Source organism: Panthera tigris, chromosome A2 (assembly GCF_018350195.1).
Source record: "Panthera tigris isolate Pti1 chromosome A2, P.tigris_Pti1_mat1.1, whole genome shotgun sequence".
Taxonomy (NCBI): domain Eukaryota; kingdom Metazoa; phylum Chordata; class Mammalia; order Carnivora; family Felidae; genus Panthera; species Panthera tigris.
The window spans coordinates 134,534,030-134,556,640 of NC_056661.1; the positions used below are offsets into that span (position 1 = coordinate 134,534,030).

At 36.9% G+C, this 22,611-nt stretch overlaps 1 protein-coding gene across 1 annotated transcript in view; it reads left to right on the forward strand.

The window, feature by feature from the left end:
* Window positions 1–22,611, forward strand: part of CFTR (CF transmembrane conductance regulator) — a 182,542-nt gene that overhangs the window by 112,985 nt on the left and 46,946 nt on the right. The window contains exons 16-21 of the mRNA XM_007089169.3: window positions 389–426; window positions 893–1,143; window positions 5,261–5,340; window positions 10,645–10,795; window positions 11,942–12,169; window positions 14,806–14,906. Of these exons, the coding sequence (XP_007089231.1) occupies window positions 389–426; window positions 893–1,143; window positions 5,261–5,340; window positions 10,645–10,795; window positions 11,942–12,169; window positions 14,806–14,906 (849 nt within the window). The remainder of the gene's footprint in view (window positions 1–388; window positions 427–892; window positions 1,144–5,260; window positions 5,341–10,644; window positions 10,796–11,941; window positions 12,170–14,805; window positions 14,907–22,611) is intronic.

The following is a 22,611-nucleotide window of genomic DNA, read 5'->3' on the forward strand; positions in this document are numbered from 1 at the left end:
GGTGTAGGTGGAATCTAAGTGATCAGCAGGAGGCGGTGAGCCCAGCGTCCTCCTACTCCGCCATCTTCCCAGGATCCTTAGAACAAAGTTTATTATTTAAAAGATTAAATTTTGCTCTCCTGTGAGATTCAATGAATAGTTTCTGTTGAATGAGAGAGAGAAATGGCAAAGTATTTAATGCAGTGAAATTTGAATTCCACTAACTTAACATGTTCTCACCACAAAGGATGATTTTTAGGACAATTATTATAGCTGCTGGACCAGGAAAGCAAAGGAAAGGAAAAAGAAATTGTGTATTTTGCTGTTTGTCATGGTGGAGTTAGAGCTGGGTCTGGGATGAATAGGTAGAGATGTCGGGAAAAATTAAGTGTGTATTGTTTTATTCCAGGTGGCTGTTTCTTTGGTTGTGTTGTGGCTGCTTAGACAGTGAGTATTCCATGTTCTATTGCAGATTATATTTTGTTTCTATTGATTATTTGGATCTTATTAAAGAATATTGAATAATGAATAAAAGTTCATTTCCCCATAGTATTATAGAAATGGAAAATTAAGTTCTCTTGTTTAAAATTGTGAGCATGTGCTGTTTCTGCAGCTGTTTGTCAGTTCCTAAAGGATTTAGTTGTGTTTAGTTTCCATAAAATGCAATAAAAATATTGAAAACAGCATTTTACATTTGGTATTTTTCTGACTGTGTAATAACAATCCTATCTCTTTCAATGGTGAAAAAACTGACTACTTTGCTGCAGTAGTGAGTCCATGAGATTAAAGGCATAATTTAACGCTAATGAAATATGCTGTGTTTCTTCAGACTCAAGTTCAGTTTTGTTTACATGTATTGGAAATCCAGCGGGAAAGTTTGGTTGCCAAATAACAATTTCTTTTTGCTTTGCAGAATGCCTTCTCAAGACAAAGGGAATAGTACTAAGAGTATAAATAGCAGTTATGCAGTGATCTTCACCAATACCAGCACATATTATGTCTTTTATATTTATGTGGGAGTAGCTGACACTTTGCTTGCTCTGGGATTCTTCAGAGGTTTACCACTGGTGCATACTCTAATCACAGTGTCGAAAATTTTACACCACAAAATGTTACATTCTGTTCTTCAAGCACCTGTGTCAACCCTCAACACGTTGAAAGCAGGTATTTGACTAGGTATACAAAATGAAACTGCTGATCCACAAGCAAAAGGTCCTACAGTTTCCCTGGGTTTTTTTTTAGTGGTAGCGTTGGCTTTTGATGGAAGCATCTGCCCTTTGTTGAACTTCCTTATGACCCGCATGCACATTTCCTAGAAATTGTAGGCTACCAGACATTATTGCTCCATGTTTCTGTCTTAGCTGATTAGAGTAGCTTAGTTTGTTAGACCGTGATGCTGCTGAGAGTGTAGCAACAGAAACAGGCCTTTCTGGGTTCATTGTCCTTTTCTATTCAGATATTTGCTCTAGCCCTTTTTCAGGTATCTCGTTGCCAATGTATAGTATTGTTTAAAAGAGAAGCAGATTTGAAGTGACCAAGGAAAATAGAAAATTCTTTTACTGATGAAGTTTCTTGATGGGGACAGAATAATCTAGTTTCATGTAACTATTCAAAGATGATCAAATAAATTTTTTCCAACGTTTTGGGTTGTTTTTGTTTGTTTTGGTTTTGGTGGTGGGTGGGAGAGGAATAAATCCCAAATGTATTTGTAAAGTATTTTTGCGCAATTATAGAGGTTGGTAAAAGAGCACAGCTTTCAGTTATAAGATGAATAAGGTCTGAGGAACTAGGGTGTATAACATGGTGACTGTAATTGAAAACACTGTATTATATAATTGAAATTTGCTAAGAGTAAAACTTAAATGTTCTCATCAAAAGAAAAAGGTAAATATGAAAGGTTATGGAGAACTTGCTTTGTGTGGCACTAAGCCAGAGGTTGGCATGAAAAGATGCAAAAGGTACAGTTTTTGACTTGGAAAAACTCACAGACAAGGGAGAGGAGGTAGACACAGAAATATTTAATTATAAAGCAAATAATAAGTTCCAAGATTGAGATTTTTAGAGTGATTTCTATCTAAAGATCTCAAGATAATAAATATATATCATTTTTATCTGGGTAACAAAATGTCAGTGTCAGTATTCAGAAAGATCTTCTTTCTATTTATTTTGAAGTCTTTGTGTGTCACTAAAGCCTTGACTCATTTGAGTATATTCATTGTTATCCTGTTTTAGAGCTAAGAAATTTTTGAGGTAAAAGAGAATGTCAAATTACCTTGATTCAATAATTTCACCTTTTTATAGAAAAACTGAAACCCAGAGAAGTTAGGAAATTTGCCCCAGTTTCCAGCAGTCAGAATTGGATGGTGAGATGTAATGGAGCATTGGCTCCAAGCCATAGGCATTGGCTTGGCCCCATACGAGTGATAAACATAGGCTTGTTGCTCTTCTGAGCCTTGCCTCCACAATGTGAAATGGAGAAAAGAATAATTATCTGAGAGGATCATTATGAGAATTAAACAAGGCAACCTACTTGTCTTTATAGAGCCAATGTGAAATAAATGTTAGGTCTCTAATGTTGTTCCTTTCTATGGGGCCTTGTTCCCATAGGGGGTGCACTTTCCTTTTCACGTCTTTACTTTCCAGGGCTCCTCATTCCTTTATACACTGCTCACAGTTGGTCTTGAACCTTCTCTATTTCATATTTAAATGATTACCATTAATTTCATTTTGTTTTTTTTTAATGCCTTTTTTAAAAATGTTTATTTTTGAGAGAGAGAGAGAGAGAGACAGAGCATGAGCAGGGGAGGGAGCAGACAGAGAGGGAGACACAGAATCCAAAGCAGGCGCCAGGCTCTGAGCTGTCAGCATAGAGCCCTAGGCAGGGCTGGAACTCACAAACCATGAGATCATGACCTGAGCTGAAGTCAGTGCTTAACCGACTGAGCCACCCTGGCACCCCTCATTTTCTTTTTTTTTTTTAAGATTTGGTTAGTTTTAAGAAATCTCTGCACCCAATGTGGGGCTCGAACCCACAACCTGGAGATCAAGAGTTGCACACTCCACGAACTTGAGTCAGCCAGGGCCCCCTCATTTATTTCATTTTCTTTTTTTCTTTTCTTTTTTTACTTCCAAGTTTTTATGTGAATTCCAGTTAGTTAACATACAGTGTCATATTAGTTTTAGGTGTAGAATTTAGTGATTCATCACTTACATATAACACCCATTGCTCATCTTAGGAAGAACGCTCCTTAAAGCCCATCACCCATTTAATCCATCCCACCCCTGACCTCCCCTCTCATATCATCAGTTTGTTCCCTATAGTTAAGAGTCTATTTCTTGGTTTGTCTCTCTTTTCTCCCCCCGTGTTAGTTTGTTTTGCCTTTTAAATTCTACATATGAGTGAAGTCACATGGTATTTCATTTCGTTTTCTAATTTGTCGTATTTACCAAGACAGGAGAACAGGATGCATAAGAAGTAACAAAATGATCTTACAACATCTAGATGTTCTTTTTCCACCTCTGCCCCCCCCCCAATTTCTCTATGCAAGGATTATGCTTTCTTTTAAAAACCATTACTATAACTGACTTATGATTCACTTGTTCTCATTATTTTGCCTAAATATTCTCTGCTATACTGGGCAGCAACCGATGCTTCTATGCCTTGTATGTGCACTTGAGTTTCTCCCACATGTGCCCTCTCCAATTGTACATTGACCTTGATTTTGACTCCTTACCCAATTTTTCTATGTCACTATTTAAACAACCTTAAGACACATGGACACGTAGTAGGTGCTCAGTAGACTATGTTGAATAGATGAAAATGTGAATTGATAACTTTGATGGAACACTACCATTTGAAATACAGTAAGCACCAGAATGATATTCTTTTCACCAAAGTGAACTTTCATTTTCTAAACAGTATAAATCCATAGACTTTTTTTTTTCAATTCTTTATTTATGGAAAGATATACAAATATGTTTAATTAAATATGCTAAAGAACATATTATTGTTAAAGGCTAGTGATAGTGCCTTAAATCAATAAATATTCATTGAATAATTCCTACATATAAGACTTTTTGCTGAGGGCTGTGAGGGATACAAACTAAGTGTGCCATGGTCCCATTGACCTCTAACAATTTACAATCGAGAAATAGAGGTAAGACATGAACAAGTGACTGTGATACAAGATGTGGATATAGTCATTACAACAGAGTTCCTGACAAAATATATTAAAGGTATTAGGTATGTCCAGAGGAGAAAGAGATTTGCTTGAACTGGTGCAAACATTGATGCCTCCTTGTCGGCGAGACATTTGAATTAGGCCAGGAAGGAGACATAGATTTTGATGAGTAGAGATGAGGGGAAAGGTTTTCAGGCAAAGGGAACTATATGGAAAAGGCAGGGAGCTAGGAAAGTGTAGAGCATAAAGAATAGACCAATTTAATGGATAAACAGAATGTTTGTGTAGGGGAAGCCTATATTTGGTAGGTGGTTTAAGGCCAGATTATGGAAGGCATTAAATATTAAACTAAGAGTTTTAGACTCTATCTTACAGTTAATGGTGGGGGCAGGGGGGCTGAATGATAATATTCAATATCACTTTGTACAGTATTATGTTTTATCAAATTATGTCTTTAACTCCCGCTAGAAAATGAATTCCTTAAAGGCAAGGAGCTCATCTTATTCACCTCTGTTATCTCAGTGCCTAGCATTATGCCTGACATAGAGTAAACACTCCATACATAACTTATTTTCATTGAAGGAAAACATTATCAGACTTACAAACATGAGTCTGGAATTCAGAAGACAGGCTGAAGCTTAGATTGCCAGTGAAGAGGGTAGAAAGAGCAAGCATGGCAAAGGAGGTCCACATAACGGGCAGGCAGAAATTAACAGTAGCTGTGGGTTCTAAAGAGGTGTGTCAGGAAGGTATACCAGTCAGAGGAGAGGGAGAGCCATGCATTATGGAATACAGATGGAATACGATAACAAATCCAATAAATTATCATTAAATTCAAGCATGCAAGTGTAAGATAGTAGTAGAATGAATCTTACAGGAAGCTACATTTTATAAAGGTTTAAAAGTAGGAGACAATCACTTGAATACAGTTACTTAGAATCTTTGTACAACACTAAAATTTTCTAAGACCTTATTTATCTTATTACATGCTAATTCTTATTTGACTTTTGAATGCTTCTGCTATGATCCCAACTTATCAAATATTTTTGTCCTTTTGAGATTACTGTTTTTTGAGGAATCTATCTTCTTTTATATTACAGGTGGGATTCTTAATAGATTCTCCAAAGATATAGCAATTTTGGATGATCTTCTGCCTCTTACCATATTTGACTTCATCCAGGTTTGTAAAAATAATTAGTATCTTTACGTTTGCTGTACTTTCAAAAATGATTAGAAAAAGAGGTAAGTTTTGTTTTCATTTGATTGAGAGTTGAAGTCCTGTCTATTATATAAATTTTGTTAATATCCAAAGTCTTCAAAATAGGCATAAATTTAGTAAATTCAGTGATAAGTCAGAACTGTTTATTTGACCTAAACCTAAGGCAATTCCACATTTAGATGTAATAGCTATCTACTTGGGAATGGCTTGAAAGGTATAATAGAGCATCTGTCCCCAAATCACTGTCCACAGTATGACATTTCTGACATTGGCATTACTGTTTGATGTAAATCACCTACTTCCAAAGGGCCCATGTGAAAAATGAAGATCTATTCCTTGATGGGCTACAGTTTCAACCAATCTTATCCAGGAACACGTTGGCCCAGATTAGCTAGCCAGCAACCTCACAGTAAGAACAGTAATACAGGGACAGATACACTTTCAAGCAGGGGCGAGGGGAAAGAAAAATCCAGGACAAGTGAGGACTATTCCTGGGTGACAGATCTGAAGAGGCCACCAGAGCAGGTAGCCTGGCTCTGAACATGTGTCCTGGTGGTGGGGTGATTGACTGGAGGTGAGAATGCGAAGAAAGGAGGAGAGGGAGATAAAGGTGACCTAGACCTAGGGGATGCACATTAGGATTCCATAAGTGGCAGGATTTAAGGAGAATTGTGAGTTAATGACTTTGGCTATTGGACCAGGTTTGAAAACAGCTTCCTGTACTGCACTCTTAACCAACTATGTCATAAACATAACTTTAAAAAAACAAAAACAAAAACAAAAAAAAAACAGCTTCCTGTCTGGCTTAGGTCAAGCAAATGCCAGTCTCAGTGATCTCCTTGGAGAGACAACTGGAACATTGCAGCCCATCTTAGGATGAGTCATTCTCTCCCTACACCCCTTTCACCCTCTTCCCCCAGTAATAACACTTTATTTGAAAGGGCCTATAAAACGAAAAAAGGGCTACCACACTTGTGTGTATACACAACTGACATTGGCAGGTACAGAAAAACCAGGTTGTCAGTTTGCCTCATCTGAAATGATTGGCACAATTAAATACATTAACTGTTCCATGTGAACTTTAGCATATTGGATTTCCTGCAGTTACTTTGTTTGGGGAAATAACTCATCAGCAGCTGCTGGAATTCTTTAATCAGTGCTTTGGGTTCATGCATTTGAAGGAGCATTTCCCGTGTCTTTCTTTAAATGCTGTATATTTGTTGTAAGTGTGTAAATGACTGGCCCCAAATATGGTATTGTTAAATTAGGTACAAACTGGACCTGGGCATTTTGACATGATTGCAACATTCACAAATATTGGCCCTTGATAAATTTTTTTAGTTTTGTAGTTTATTATTTTCTGAATCAGTATGAAGCTCACTTCAGAAATCCTCTGGGAAAAATGGTTTTTAAATACCTATTTTATAAATTAACACTTTTTAAACACATGTGATGACTCTCAAATCCTTTCTGTTATGGCAGTGTGAATAGTTTCCACTCAGTTTCCAATGTGGAAGTTACTTAGTTGTGGTTTCACAAGTACTTAGGCAAGACTCTTTTATTTATTTAATTTTCCTATTTTATTTATAAGAGGGCTTCACATTAAGGAAGCATAACATATGATTGTCAAATACAGTAAAAATCTGATTAGTTTTGATTTTATTAAAAACTCAAGGGTGCCTGGGTGGCTCAGTTGGTAAGTGTCTTACTCTTCATTTTGGCTCAGGTCATGATATCACAGTGGTGATCATGTCCCACGTGGGGCTCTGCACTGGGCGTGGAATCTTCTCTCTCTCTCTCTCTCTCTGCCCCACTCACACTTGCTCTGTCTCTCAAAAAAAATTTTTTTTAATCATTCATTCACCACAGTTTTATTATAAAAAAAATCCTCTATATTGTGAGGTTCTTTGTTATACGTAATTATATTCACATTAAATAAATTTATTCAAGTCACAACATTATAGGAACAGATTTTTGCACAGGATAAAGCATTGCCTGTACATTTCCTTTAAACAATTTAATTTCTATTTACTCTATTTCCTAACATTTAATAACATTCTGGAAAATTTGCTTTCTGGATTGGAACATTGTATAATGAAAATGGAAGATCTGGATTCTGTTTCTAACCTGTAACATGAGGTAGAGAAATCTGATGATGGTCACTTTTAGTACTCAAATTCTGTGCTTCAGATTGGCATACTGGAAATGGACGTTACATGACAAATTTGCTCAGGCCATTCCTTAGGCACTGAGATCAGATTAACTTAGAACAAATAATTTAGAGTTAATAATTTAGAACTGTGTGTAAAACTAAAGGCACTGGTTTAATATATTTGATTTTCTCATTACACATAGAAACCTTAAATTCCTTCCTAGTTTTGAATTTACAAAGGAGGAGAAACAAGTCAAACAAATTAGAGAAAGACTGTCTTCACATCCTACTTATCTCCATGTTTAGGTGAATGACTTATTTTTTCATTAAACAGAAGCCTATATATTTTAAGATACCAAATTCTTCTCTTTTAAGCTTCAAAACCCTTAGATATTTGTTTCTTTTTCTCTTATCTCAATATGCGATTACACACTGAGTCCTCCTACTTTGATTTCTTCTGTGTCTTTCACATCTTTTTCTTTCCGTTCATTCATTTTATTAATCCCGTGTCCCTTACTAAAAAATCCATTTATGAATTAAATTCCAAATCTAGTATTCATTTCATAGTTTTAAATAGGTATTTGTTTATTTACTTACTTACTGGTTTACTAATTTACTGCTGATTTCAGAGTTATCCTTCATTCTTACTCATCTGCTCTGGTTTCACAGGCAGTGCTGTGTACTCTTCAGTGTCGGGAATGGTTTTGAGCTCCTTATGGTGGGGTGAAAATGTGCTGGGCACTTCCTAGGACCATGAATGGATGATGCCTTACAGTCTTTATAGTCTATTGAATTTTTTCTTTCCTGAGGAAGTTTAGGATCTGTGTAAGGATGGTTGGAAATTAGAAATCTGTGCTCCTATTTTCATCTTGTCTTGAATTCTGTCTATTGATTTTGTTGTCCCTCTCACTAATGCACCTGCTCTGAAATGATTCATTGACTATCTACTGTGAATTAAAAACTAGGACACAATTTAAGGCTTCTTTGTGTAATGAGAATATCAGCTGTATTATACCAGTGCCTTTAGTTTTGGACATGCTAAAGTATTAGCTCCTGACCTTAGTACCTAAGAATGGCCTCTTTATGGAGGAAATAGAATTATTTTTCTCGATGCTTAGACTTCTTTTTCACTTATTTCTCAGTTTGGTCTATATTCTGGATGATTATAATTGCTGGAAATTTATCTTGTGAATGTTTCATAATTTACAGTTGTACCCACCTTTTCCATTATTCTCTAACCCAGCGTGATATCTTGGTTGGTTTGACTTCCCAGTTCTACATATTCTATTGTAACAGTTGCATTTCATTCCTAAGAATCTCTACCATAACAGCAATCATGAAAACAAAATGATCACTTTCTACAACTAATATTACAATCCAACACCACCGAGTTGGAATTATATGGTAAAAACAGCACAGGTCAAATGAACACAGTGCTGTTTACAGCTGCCAACAGCAAATTAGAAGACCCCGATCCTCATGGAGTAGCTGAATGTTTCCATGCCACCAATGCAACAACACTTCCCTTTCAGACATACTGATATTTAATATGATGGTCCATTTTAATTAAACCATATTCCCCAGTTAATCACACTTGGAACACTTGATCCCCCTCTCCCAATATCCTATTTCTGGAAAATACATGTCTTTTGTAAAAACTGCAGTTTGCCATTGATGGAGTCTTGTCAGGTAGTAACTAGGGCATGTGGGGCTTTCTCATTGTACTGGCGGCACTGGTAATAGGGCAAGAATGGATAAGAAAGACTCTCCTTAGATTCCTGAGTCATACGTAATTGGTCTAGTGCCTGGCACAGTAAAGATCTATCTAAGTATTTGTTGATGAGTGAGAGGCCGGTATGGCAGAATTGCTGATAGAGACATAGAGGCATTTTCCCTAGAAAGGCATCATTGAGATATCATCTGAAGTTTTATTTGAAAATAGCAACTTGTTCAAAGATTTATGCAGCTTTTATCTACACTCCAGTCCCCACTACCATCTACCAAAATGTTGTGCATTTCACGATATCAGCTAGAAAAATGCATGTGTCACCCATGGAAGTTGCTAGAGAACTGGCTCACTGATTATCATATGGATTTTACAATAAGTTTATTTTTTAACCCTGGTTGTAACATTATTTATACTTTATTCAGATGGGTCATTGTGGAGCAAATGTTAGCATACTTTTTTTCCTTCATAAAATGTTTAGATTTAGTACCATGTGGAAATATAGAATATAAGCCTATAACTTGCTTCCAAAAACTGCCAATATGGTTAGCTTGTTTCTGACACTGCTAACAGGGCTCCAGTTTCTTTTGGTTAGTGTGAAGAAATACCTCTGATCTTGGGCTTGACTGAAATACAAAGTTTATTTCAACTACATATGAGATGGGAAAAAATGTCTGCTTTAAAATCAAATCAGCCATATCCCAAAAACCTTTACTTGAGCCTTTATAGGTCATCTCCAATTATTTTAAGGAATGAGAATAGGAAAGTTGGGAAGGGGAGTAAAATGTATTAAATATAATTTTTAAAAATCTTAAACATGAGCCAACTACGTTTAGAAAAAATTAAATAGCTTGTCTAAATGACCAAACTTTCACTTAAACCAAATCTTTGTGACCCACAAGGTTCCAAGATGAATGCCCAAGTTTCAGAAATTGTCTAAACAAAATAAATCCTAAAATTTTACATTTATACCAAAATTATTTCAGAATAAAAAAAATTATTTTAAAAGAAGTCCACACCAGAAAAAAAAATTCATATTCATCTAAAATTTTTTTAACATAGAGCATTTTAAGGCATATAGGAAATGAGAATATCCTGAGACCCAAGAGCACCGTGTTTTCAAAACTTCAAACTGTTGTAACCTGTTGTAACTGTAACCTGTTGTAACCTGTAACTGTTGTAACCTGACCAATATTTTGTATTTTGATAGAACTTATGAAAAATCTTACTTTGATTTTTGGCTGCCTTCCTCCTAGGAAGATACCTGCCCTTGTTAAGAATGGAACAGAGTGTGACGATCTTCTTTCCCAATGTATCTGTGACATACCTTGTGCGCTTTACAACAAGAGAACATTTACTCACCAACGTGCTCTCTCTGATCCTACAGTTGTTACTGATTGTGGTTGGAGCCGTGGCCGTAGTCTCGGTTTTACAACCCTACATCTTCCTAGCAACGGTGCCAGTGATAGCAGCTTTTGTTATATTGAGGGCCTACTTCCTCCACACCTCGCAGCAACTCAAGCAACTGGAATCTGAAGGTATGATGCTGTGCGTACAATGCTCACCATTGTGGAAAATGACCACAAAGCTATTTGTGATTCTCTATCATTCACCTACTTTGCCAACTTTTTTGTCCTGCTTTTAAACTCTTGCATTGTGTAACAGTGAGTTTTAAAAACGTATGGATATGTAAAAGGACACAGTAAATTACATAGCACACATAGGTTGTTTTTGTCCATTAATGACCGAGTGACTTCCTTTTCTTTTTAAAGCAGATGCATAGAGTCTTAGAAGGGTTGTAGTATAGGATATTCATTCGTAATTTTCTTATATAAATTAAATTTTAAAATGATAGTGCTACTATTATTACTGAAGGTTTGTCTGGCTTCCCAGAGCATACTGGACAAAATATTTCTGTCTAGCCTGTTTTCAGACACCCTTCCTTTCCTCCTGGGGTCTACCTTTTTGTCTGCCCCCGAGCACTGCTTGAGCTATTTGGGAAGCACATTTTTCAGTAACAGCTTCAGTACCGGTGCATTTTCAGGGTTAAATACCCAGTGTGTTTCTATTGAAGGTTAATATCTAAATGAAGTCATCTGAACTTGAATAAATTGTTTTGAAAGAAAAACATTTTCTCTCAGCAGTGATCAATTTAGGATTAGCTAGAAAAAAAATGTCCAGTGGCATTTTTTCAAGAAATATGAATAAAAAATGGCATTGATTTTATAATGAGTTCCCATCTATGGTAGCCAAGTAGAAAAGGAGGGTAATTCATTTTAAAAAAATACCAGGGGTGCCTGGGTAGCTCAGCAGGTTAAGTGTCCAACTTGATTTCAACTCAGGTTCCTGAGGTTGAACTCTGTGTCCTGTGTCAGGCTCTGTGCTGGGCACTGAGAATGCTTAAGACAGTCTCTCTCTCTCATTCTCTCTCTCTCTCTACCTCCCCCTCTGCGCCTCCCCAACTTGTGTGCAGACACTTGTGCACATGCTCTCTCTCTCTCTCTTTCAAAAAGTAACAAATTGCATCTATTCAAAGAATGGTACCAATGTGAAAAACCTCTAACCCATGATATTTGACCAATGATTACTCTCTTTGAAGCTAATCTTTTTCAGGTGCATGGTAGTAAGAATTTGCATTATGTAGCGACATGATTTGCCATATTTTCTATGGGAATATTTCACAGGCAGGAGTCCAATTTTCACTCATCTTGTTACAAGCTTAAAAGGACTATGGACACTTCGGGCCTTTGGACGTCAGCCTTACTTTGAAACTTTGTTTCACAAAGCGCTGAACTTACATACCGCCAACTGGTTCTTGTACCTGTCAACACTGCGCTGGTTCCAAATGAGAATGGAAATAATTTTTGTCATATTCTTCATTGCTGTCACCTTCATTTCCATTTTAACAACAGGTAATAGGAACTTGTTAACTTCTTAACTGACCATTTAATTTAAAGCTTTGTCAACCCCAAAATGCTACATTCTTATTGGTTAAACATTTTAGATATCTTTAAATAGATTTAGGGGACAGTTTATTAATCCAAAAATTCATTGATTGTTGAACAAATGACTTCTTTGAATTAGAGCTGTGTATAGTATTATCTCAGCTTTACAGTTTGGGAACAACAGACACTGAGAGTGTCAGATAACAAATCTATGACTGAAAGAAAAATATTGTCTTTTGACTCTCATATTGGTAAAGCATCCTGGCTTCAACAGTAATAGATCTCATTTATTCAAGAGCTCTCTGAATACGGGAAAAGAAACATTCCCATTTATACACACATATAAAACCCCCCTCCCTGGTAAACTTTTTTTTAACCACCAGTTGGTACAATTCATTATCCTTATGTGAATTTTACAAGATGAAAAACTACCATAGACGTGAAATAACTTAGACAGAAGTACCATATTTTTAAAAATATAAGTGTCCTGAATTTTAACATCTTTGGGTGAAAACCAGAAAACCTTTCACTGTAAGTAAAATGAAACTCTATGTAGACAAGTGAGTTCTTCTAATTTAAGAAGTTGAATTACTGAGCTAGAAGTCTTGAAATAGTTTACACCTGTGACAGTAGACACAGATTCACAGCAACTGCCAGCTCTGAGGGCTTGCTCGGTTGCAAGGATAGAATCCCTCTCAGACAAAATGAGTAGCATGCTGGTGTCACAGGAGTGCCTCTCGGAGCCCAGGGCAGGAGGCAGGCTGGGTCTCCAGAGGAAGCGGAATAGGCGTGGAGAGTGAGCCTCGGCTCTTGTTCTCATCTCTTGAGGCCAGATGCTGCTTGCGCCCCATCCTTTCTGTGGCTACTTCATCCATTTCTCTCTCTCTGAAGACTGGTTTTCCCATCTTTCTGTGCCCCACTGACTCTCTGTGGCCTCTTCATTAGGCCCCTTGAGTTAACAGCAGAGTGCCTCTGTCTAGGTATAAAGTACTGGAGAGAACAGAAAGCAGGCTCATCGTGACTGTGTGAGGGTAGTGGGTTCCCCACATGCATTGTTCTGTCAGCTAGAGCAGCGGGAAGTGGTTCTATGAAATGAATATATGGGCAGGCAAATGAACCCAATCCTTAGTACCGTAAAGTTTCTCTTCTTACGTTCAGAATTGTAAAGTTTTTCCTTCAGGTTATTTGAAACAGGATCAGAGAGGGCTGAATGAACAAAGATCTGTTAACAATGAATTCAAACTGATATGTCATATGCTATAAAATAGTGGTTAAGGATATGATTAAGTCCTGATATACCAGGGGTTAGTAGTCAAAGCATTTACAGATCAGTTTAGTTCAGGACCTATCGGCGAAATCTGATTCCCAGCTAGAATGAGTGTTAGCCACATGGCTAATACCAGCCCAGCCTCTACTGGTCTTTAGCTTTGGTAACTTGTACATATTAGTTAGTTTCTCTAAGGTCCTCATTGTCCTCATATGTAAATATACAGAATAATAGTACCTATCCTATAGTTTCCCATGTGCATTAAATGTGATAATTTGTGCAAAACAGTATAGTGCCTGTTCCCTAGTAAATAGCCCTAAATCTTATTTATTATTGTTATTATTAAAATTTTATCTTATTCTCATCTTAACCTTTAGAATGAGTAATATTTGGGGCCCCAATAAATCTTATCTATTTAGAATAAATGATTTAGTATTAGAAGCACATACCTACTATCTGTGGTTTGTCTTCTGTCAGAGGATATATGGAAGAAAAAATTTCAATTAATAATAATAGGACAAATTATTTTTCCCCATTTTAGAACCCAGTGACAATTTTATCCCACATTATAGATGCCAGGACTGACTCTCAACTGAAATTTGATAACCTAAAGCTTTAATAATTTAAAAACTTTCCCATTAGAAAATTTTTATGGCCATATATTAGTGGTCCCCTCCAGCCCTGAAAACTATTTATTCTAATTCAACACTTAAGTATTGTTCTTCCTGGGTGAAATAGTCATTTTTTAAAAAAACATAAAAGTCAGTTTTCTCTCTTTCCTAATAGCAGACCCATGAGTTTTGACTTCCTCATTAAACTCTCTAAGTCCACTTTCTCCCCCAAAACATCTGATTAGCAGAGAAAGTCCTCCTCGCGAAGGCAGAAGACCTATCCAAACATCTTGTGGATGCTGCTTAGACACACCCGTCTCCTGCTTTTGACTTCTCTGTGGAGGAGCTCATCCAGACATAGGAGGTCTTTTTTGCATTGTCCATCCTGGTCTTCAGAGGTTTTATTACTTACAGAGAAGTAGTAAAAAGAGAAAACCATGCTGTTTACCCAACACTAGAAGCCCCTTCAATATCTGAAGTATTGTTTTAAAAGGGAAACTCCTTACTAATATTCAATCACTCTTTAATTTAAAACATTGGTTGAATGCTTAACTATAGGCAGGGCATTATTACTAGTGGTAGATGCTGTGGTGACCTGAGATGAAGGATGGCTAAAATTAGCACAAAATTGAAATAGAACTTTTAACATGACGTATGCTCTAATGTGGCTCACAGAGGAGAGAAAGAACATAAAGTTTGTTTGTATCTTTTCTTCCCACCTATAGGTGATGGAGAAGGAACAGTTGGTATTATTCTAACTCTAGCCATGAATATCATGGGTACATTGCAGTGGGCTGTAAACTCCAGCATAGATGTGGACAGCTTGGTAAGTAACTATTACTTTTTAACTTTGATGAAAAAATTTGGACAAACCAAAAAGTATAGGTAATAACATAAGGGACAACTATATATACCCACCCCCAAGCTTAAGGAATAAAACATTACAGATAAATTGAAGGCTACTGTGTAGGTCTTCTTTCCTCCGCATACACAACCACAGTCAAGATCTAGTGCTAAAGTGAACATTACTGTACAGTCTCCTTGTCCGGGATTTTTCTAGGGCAGATACTCAGGAGTGACATTACTGGGTCACAGAATTTACCCACATTCAGCTTTACCATATGGTACCCAGCTGTTCTCAAGTATCTTATATCCGTTTATACTCCCATCAAGAGAGTGTAAGAATTCTCGTAGGTCTGGAGTTTCAGCAACACATGAGCTTGTCAGACCTTTTAATTTTGTCATCAATGGATGTGAAGTGATTACTAAGGAGATAAGGCTGCGTAATACATATTTATTGACCATTTGGACTTCCTCTTGTGTTCTTTGCTTGTTTCTATCAATTGCCCGTTTTTCCAGTAGTGGGAGTTTTTTTCTTAATTGACTTACAGAAGTTTTGAATTCTGGGTTGTCAGTTCTGTGTATTTTATTTTATTTCTTTTATTTATTTATTTATTTTTTAACGTTTATTTATTTTTGAGACACAGAGAGACAGAGCATGAACGGGGGAGGGTCAGAGAGAGAGAGGGAGACACAGAATCTGAAACAGGCTCCAGGCTCTGAGCTGTCAGCACAGAGCCCGACGCGGGGCTTGAACTCAAGAACTGCGAGATCGTGACCTGAGCCGAAGTCGGCCGCTTAACCGACTGAGCCACCCAGGCGCCCCAGTTCTGTGTATTTTAAACATGGTCCTCCAGTCAGTGGCTTAGCTTATAGTGCCTTTTGATGAAAAGAAGCTTTTAAGTTCAGTGAAGTTAATTTCATTAATCTTTCCCTTTGTGTTTTGGTATCTTGTTTAAGAAACCCTTCCCTATATTGGGTTTTCCAATTTATTAGCATTACATTTGTGATGGTAATTTTTTTTTTTAATTTCTAGTCTTTAGTGATAGCTTCTTTCTCATTCCTAGGGTGTTTCTTTTTGCTTTCTCTCTTTTTGCTTGATCAGTATTCCCACACATTTATATACTTTATTAGTGTTTTTAAAGACCATGTTTTGGTTTTGTTGTTTCATTTGTCTTGGTTCCTTACAATGCAGAGCCCACACTAGTGTGTAACTGAATGAATGCTGTGTCAGGGGCACATAGCCCATGGCAGCAAGAGTGAGAGAAAAAAGGAAGAAAAGTGGACTTCCCACTTTTAATTTAAAAAACAAATACATGATTTTCAAGGGTAGCTTCATCATCAACTTCTATTTGTCTGGCTGGAGCATTGCAAATCAGTCATCCATTACTGCATATGCAAAGCGATGAGGGAGCCACGTTGAGAATGACTACATAACACTATCATTACACATTTTGCCTAGGTTCCTTTTCCATCCTCTGAGATAGGTCCCATGTTCCCAGTGTGCCCAGGATCATTCAGCTGTAAAAATTATATAACCAATTCCTATCAGAACAAATATCAGCATAAAAAATATCTCTAGGGAAAAAACAAACCTTTTCATTCTCTCTTCCTGCCCATGAATTTTAATATTTTATTGAACCAAAGCATTTTAATAATTTATCGAAATGTAATCTAACCCTAATATGATTTATGGTAGGGTGTCTCTCTTTTCCTTTAACATTATTTTTTGGAGTTTGATCAGCTTTTTTCCTGACTCCACTTATCTCCTCACTTAACTCTTATGCTTTTGGGATTGGGTTTCATAAATGTACTTAGAAATGTTTCTTCTGCGGGGGGTGCCTGAGTGGTTCAGTTGGTTAAGCGTCTGACTCTTGATTTTGGCTCAGGTCATGATCTTGTGGTTCCTGAGTTTGACCCCTGTGTCGGGCTCTGTGCTGACAGTGTGGAATCTGCTTGGGATTCTCCTTCTCTCTCTCTCTCTCTCTCTCTCTCTCTCTCTCTCTGCCCCTCCCCCACTCTCTCTCTCTCTTTCTCTCTCAAAATAAATAAACTTAAAAAAAAGAAAAATGTTTTTGTAGAAATAGCAGGAAAATAGTAAATCCATATTGTGCTTGCATTTATTTATTTGTTCAAACTTTCCACAACTTTGACTTTACAGTTAATATCCTCATGTACTTCCCCTCTTTGTCTAAAACTATCTCTTTACCTTGTATATGCTCAGTTCCTTTCTCTTTGCTGTATTAATTTTCTTGGTTTAGAAAACAACCTCTGTACACTGATGTTGAAACCTTTGGTACATTTCTATTCTGCTGTCCAATCTCCATTAAAGTTTCTTTAAGGTATTTTTACTTCCCCAGTTTTTTGCATGGGCATCCTGGGCTTTGTAACCTGTGTTGTGACATTGTGTTTTTCATTTTCCGGCATAAAAGAATCTTTGCCAAGAACTATTATGTTATAATACAGTCTATGAAAAGTATCAGTGTTTACATTTGATCTCATTTTAAAAAGTCATGTTCTTTTGTTTGAATATCAAAGTGATCATGTTAGTTTTCATTTCCCTGCCAAATAGGATACATGGTCTTTCCTGGGCCCTCATGAGCATTTATCCACTTTTTAATTCCCACGATACAGCTTTTACCTATACAACTGCTAAATTTGTATACTGATCTTTTTATTTTCATCTGGTATATGTTGAGGGTAAGAGGGGAGAAAACTGTGCCCTCAAATTCACATCTATATGATGTTAACACTGAAGGTCCTTGTGATCTTTGAAGGAAAAACTTAGGGTATTCTCATTTTACATTACTAAGTGTCTTAACCAAACCTAGATCTGAGTTTAAACACAGTAAACAGGATGTTTTGATGCACACTTTAATTTTTTAGGATTTGAAAGAATATTTCATTTACCCATCTGGCCTACTTTAGACATGGGCGCAGATTCAAACATAAACAGAACAATGAAGACATGAAAGCGGCAAATGACTTTTCTTTTACCGCTCATCAGTTGAGTACACCCAGGTGCCCAGCTTTTATTAGCTTCCAACCAGGAAGGGTAATATTTGGATGATAACCCTTTCTTATCCTTACTTCATGTCACTTTGTATTTGTGACTGGCTACACATCTCAATTATCAGCACTCAAAGCTGACCGACAGCCCTTTTATTACATTTTCCTAATAAACTCTTTACTATATTCCCTAAGATAGTTCTTTCCCACCTTCTTATCTTTTCTCAGGAGCTCCAATAATTCCACCACCTGCACTCTCAGCCAGTGACCTTGCTACGTACTTCATAGAAAAACACAGATGCAACCGGAAAGAATTTCCTTGTTTCTCTCCACCCTACTATACCTCTACTCATATGCTCTACCTTCCCTCTGTCTTTGTTCCTATTTAAAGGCCAATAATATGTAATTCACTCTCTATGTGGGACCTCTCTCCCTATCATAAAACTACCTCTGTTTGAGCTGTAGCTAAAGCACCTCTTTCCTTTGATCTATTTATAGCACAGTTTCCTGAAAGAGGGCATGTCTCCTGCTTCACTTGATTCCATCACCCCCATGACTCATGACCAACATCTTGCCAGAACCAGCGTCCTTGTTTTCCTTACCCTCTCAGCAGTACTTATGCCATGAACAAATCCTTCTTCTGGTGATACTTTCTTCTCTCACTACCGTGATGCTACTCCTGTCTGTCTCTGCTACCTCTTTGGTTCCTTCTTAATTCTCTTTGATGGCCCCTCCTCTTACAGATCTCTGAACATCAGCTATAGTCCAGCCCTCTTCTACCTGTATTCTTTCTAGCTGTTACCATCGGATTCCATGCTTCAGAAACCATCTGTCAATAAATTACTCATTCATATCTCTACTATAGACCATTTTGGGGCATAAGTTCTTACCTAGGATTTCTTCAAAATACCACATGGGGTATCAAGAGACCATTTAAAGGGAATAAAGCTTCTGTTCTATCTACTAATCTGTCTGGCTTTATATGGTAGTTTGGAAAAAAAATCATTGTCAGCTTATGAACGATATAGTTTAATACTCTGTGAATCACCTCAGAAATTTAAAAAATAATAAAATTATCATAGAGTCAAATTTAATAATTCCCAGTGGAAATCCCTATTTTAAGGAATTTCTAATTATTTTGGTTGATATAACAGTGTTTTAAAAGCTGTTATTTCAGGGGTGCCTGGGTGGCTCAGTCAGTTAAGCATCCAGCTTCGGCTCAAGTCATATCTCATGGTCCATGAGTTTGAGTCCCGCGTCGGGCTCTGTGCTGACAGCTCAGAGCCTGGAGCCTGTTTCAGATTCTGTATCTCCCTCTCTCTCTCTGACCCTCCCCATTCATGCTCTGTCTCTCTCTGTCTCAAAAATAAATAAACATTAAAAAAATTTTTTTAAAGCTGTTATTTCAGATTCACTCTTCATTTTAACACGAATTGTGTATATGTCTGTTAGTTTCATTTGTATATTTTACACCATTCTGTACATGGGGTGAAAAAAGAAGTGTTAATTCTTTTTACCTCCATACTTGAAGTGCTGTAAGAATTACAGTTGTTATTGCTAAAGCTATAATTAAAATTTTTTTTTTTGTATTCTTAGTTAACAAATCTGTGTACTGATTTATTTTCTTTGGATTCACAAGATGCTTGGCATTTTTAGTACCATAAAGCTTCTCTTTGTCCCATTGTTAGATACTTAAGCATTATATATCTTAAATAGGCAGTGCATACCTATATTTCTGCCTCCATGAATGAATGAAGATTAAATAAATAAGAGTTAGAATGGGTACAAAGGTGGTGTTTCAAACTTAGCAATACCAAGCCATCCAGTGACTGATAAATTACCCACACTCAAAGTCTCTTCTTTGAATGAGGCAATTGACAATTCATGTATTTTCAGGACTGTCTACCACTTAGTGATATCACAACTACAAGATCTGAACATATGAAAATTATCCTGCTTCCTTCATTCTCTAAGGACAGCAGCAGATAACACATGCCTGTTGTACTGTGTGTTCCTGATAATAACACAAGAGGAAGAAGGCCAGCAGGATGAGCAGGGAAGACTGCATATCTGCAGGGCGCACACTTTAGATTCAAATTAATGAGATTCCAGAAAGTTCTTGCCAGATTGATGCAATCTGAGAAGAGTTTTCTGTCAATAGAAACTCCCTCTGTTTTTCCTTTATCCTTTTATTGCCTGTGTTTATTTTGGGTTCCAGTAAGGATCAGGTGACTGATGGTACAATGATCAACAAGAAATCTGATGGGAAGAAAAAAGGGCTTTTCTTTGTTGCTCCTGGTGCCTAATTCTCTTGTATTGAAAGCAGTTTTTGCTATAAGAATTTGAGGGGAGGATTCATTGCTCCTATTTTTTTCCCTCTTTAAAAAAATTTTTTTAATGTTTATTTTTGAGAGACAGGGAGAGAGAGAGACAGAGAGAGAAAGAGCAAGCAAGGGAGGAGCAGAGAGAGAGAGGGAGACACAGAATCTGAAGCAGGCTCCGGGCTCCAAGCTGTCAGCACAGAATCCGACGTAGGGCTCGAACCCATGATCATTACCTGAGCCAAGTCGGACCATTAACTGACTGAGCTAACCAGGCAACCCTCCCCTCTTTTAATGGTCTGTTGATCATATCTTTCTTTGTTTTTCTGTTCTCATGAGGCTTTGTGGCATGTTTTCCATTTGTGACATCTGTCCCAAAACTTCTTTTCATCCAAACATTTTCTTTCTGTCCTGAACAGTTGCATTCTACTCTGTTTTCCACTCTGGCCTTATCACCAAGATGTCATGTTGCCTTAGGCAAGTCCTAACTCCCTTGAGGGCTTCACTTTTCAACTTTGTAAAAGGAAACAGTTTGGTTAGAAATTTTCTAAGGTCCGTGTTAGCCCTGACATTCTCTTCTGCATCCTTTTGGTATGAAAGATTTCAAGTCTTGATTGGCATGTGTATAGGCATTATTCTAGATGCTCAGAGGAATTAGACCTCTCTGCCACTATCCCTGCCTGCTAAATGCCAGTGATTCACCACTTCTGGTCAGAGTGCAAGAACTCTCAACCAGTCTGTTACTAGAGCCAACAAAGAGAAAGAAAGTGCCACTGAGGTGTTCTAAAATATTGAATTAGTAGGAGAGGCTTATGAGAGCCATAAAGGATTGCCAGAGTGTTGGAAAGTTGAGAAAATTTGTTGAGGAAAGTTGAGAAAATTTGTTGAGCTTTATGTCTATCACTTTAACTTCCTGTGTTTCAATTTTTTCATTTGTACCAAGAATGAATGGATTAGATTAGAAGTTCTCAACCTCACAGCACATGAGGAAACTTCATAAAAATATAGGTTATGTAGCATCCTTTAGGATCAATTAAATCAATTCTTTGGGTCAGAGGCAGGGTGACTGAGCATGAGGTCCATATTTTTAAAAGTGTTCCAGGTGATTCTCATGTGTATCTAGATTTGTGAATCACTGGATTAGATGATCTCTAATCCATTTTAGCTCTGATTTTTTTGTGTGTGTCATAGCAGGGGTTCAGCAGACATTTTCTGCAAAGGGTCAGATGGTTACTATTTTCAGTTTAGTGAGCTATATGGTCGTTATGGCAACTGCTCAGCTAATGTAAACAAGTGGGTATGGCTAGATTTGGCCATAGTTCTGCTAACCTCTTGTCTATGGCATAGAATTTACATAGAATTGATGGAACACCAGTGATCATTTCTGCCCTATATATTAGCTAATGATATAGATAGATAGATAGATGATATAGATATAGATATAGATATAGATATAGATATAGATATAGATATAGATATAGATATATAACATATAAAGGATGATTCTTAGTAACAGAGTTCTTTGGGGAAGCCAAAATATTTCAAAATTAAGATGCTTAGAGAAAAATCTTATTAAATATACCTCGGAAGAATATTTTGATGTGATATTTTAGACTCCTTGAGATTTCCTTTGAAATACTTTTAATGAATACCACATTGACCCAATTTTATTCATCAAGCACTTGCTGATGGCCTGTCCTGAGCTTTTTAAAAATAATAATACCAGATAGAGTGTAAGTAAGTTCAAGTTTGAGTAGTAGATTCAATAAGCGATGTGGGACCTTTCAGATTAAACAGTAAGTTTTAGAGTTTTCTTTTGCCCGTTGGCACACTTAGTATCATGATTACTAAAGTTCTCAATTATTGAAAATAGAGGACAACATATTTGATACCTCTGTGTTTTTTAGGATATGCCTTTTGTCTCTGGTTGTAATGGGTTTTCTTTCTCTTGTGTCAGGAACACTATTGCTTCTTGCAGTCAGAAAAAGTGACATTGATTTGCCATGTGGTTTGCTACAGGTTGGCAATAAACAATTCATGTAACAGGAAGCTATAATAATTTAGAAAGGATTAGAGTATATAGTATAAGTAACTCACTTATGCTGTTAATAATTGATAGCATTACAGTGCTTGACTGACTTTTTAAATTCTCAAGCATAAGTAATAGACACAAAAAGATAATCTAAAGTTTCAGGAATATGTTTTGAACAGAGAATCAGTTTTCATGATAACCATGATGTCCTAAGTCTCTGTGCATGGCCTAAAGTTTATGCTAATGACTGTAATGTGGCTCTGGGTTTCAGGTGTGTATTAGTTCTGAAGAGCATCTGGTTTGGGCCTGCCAGGAAGGATTGATGATTT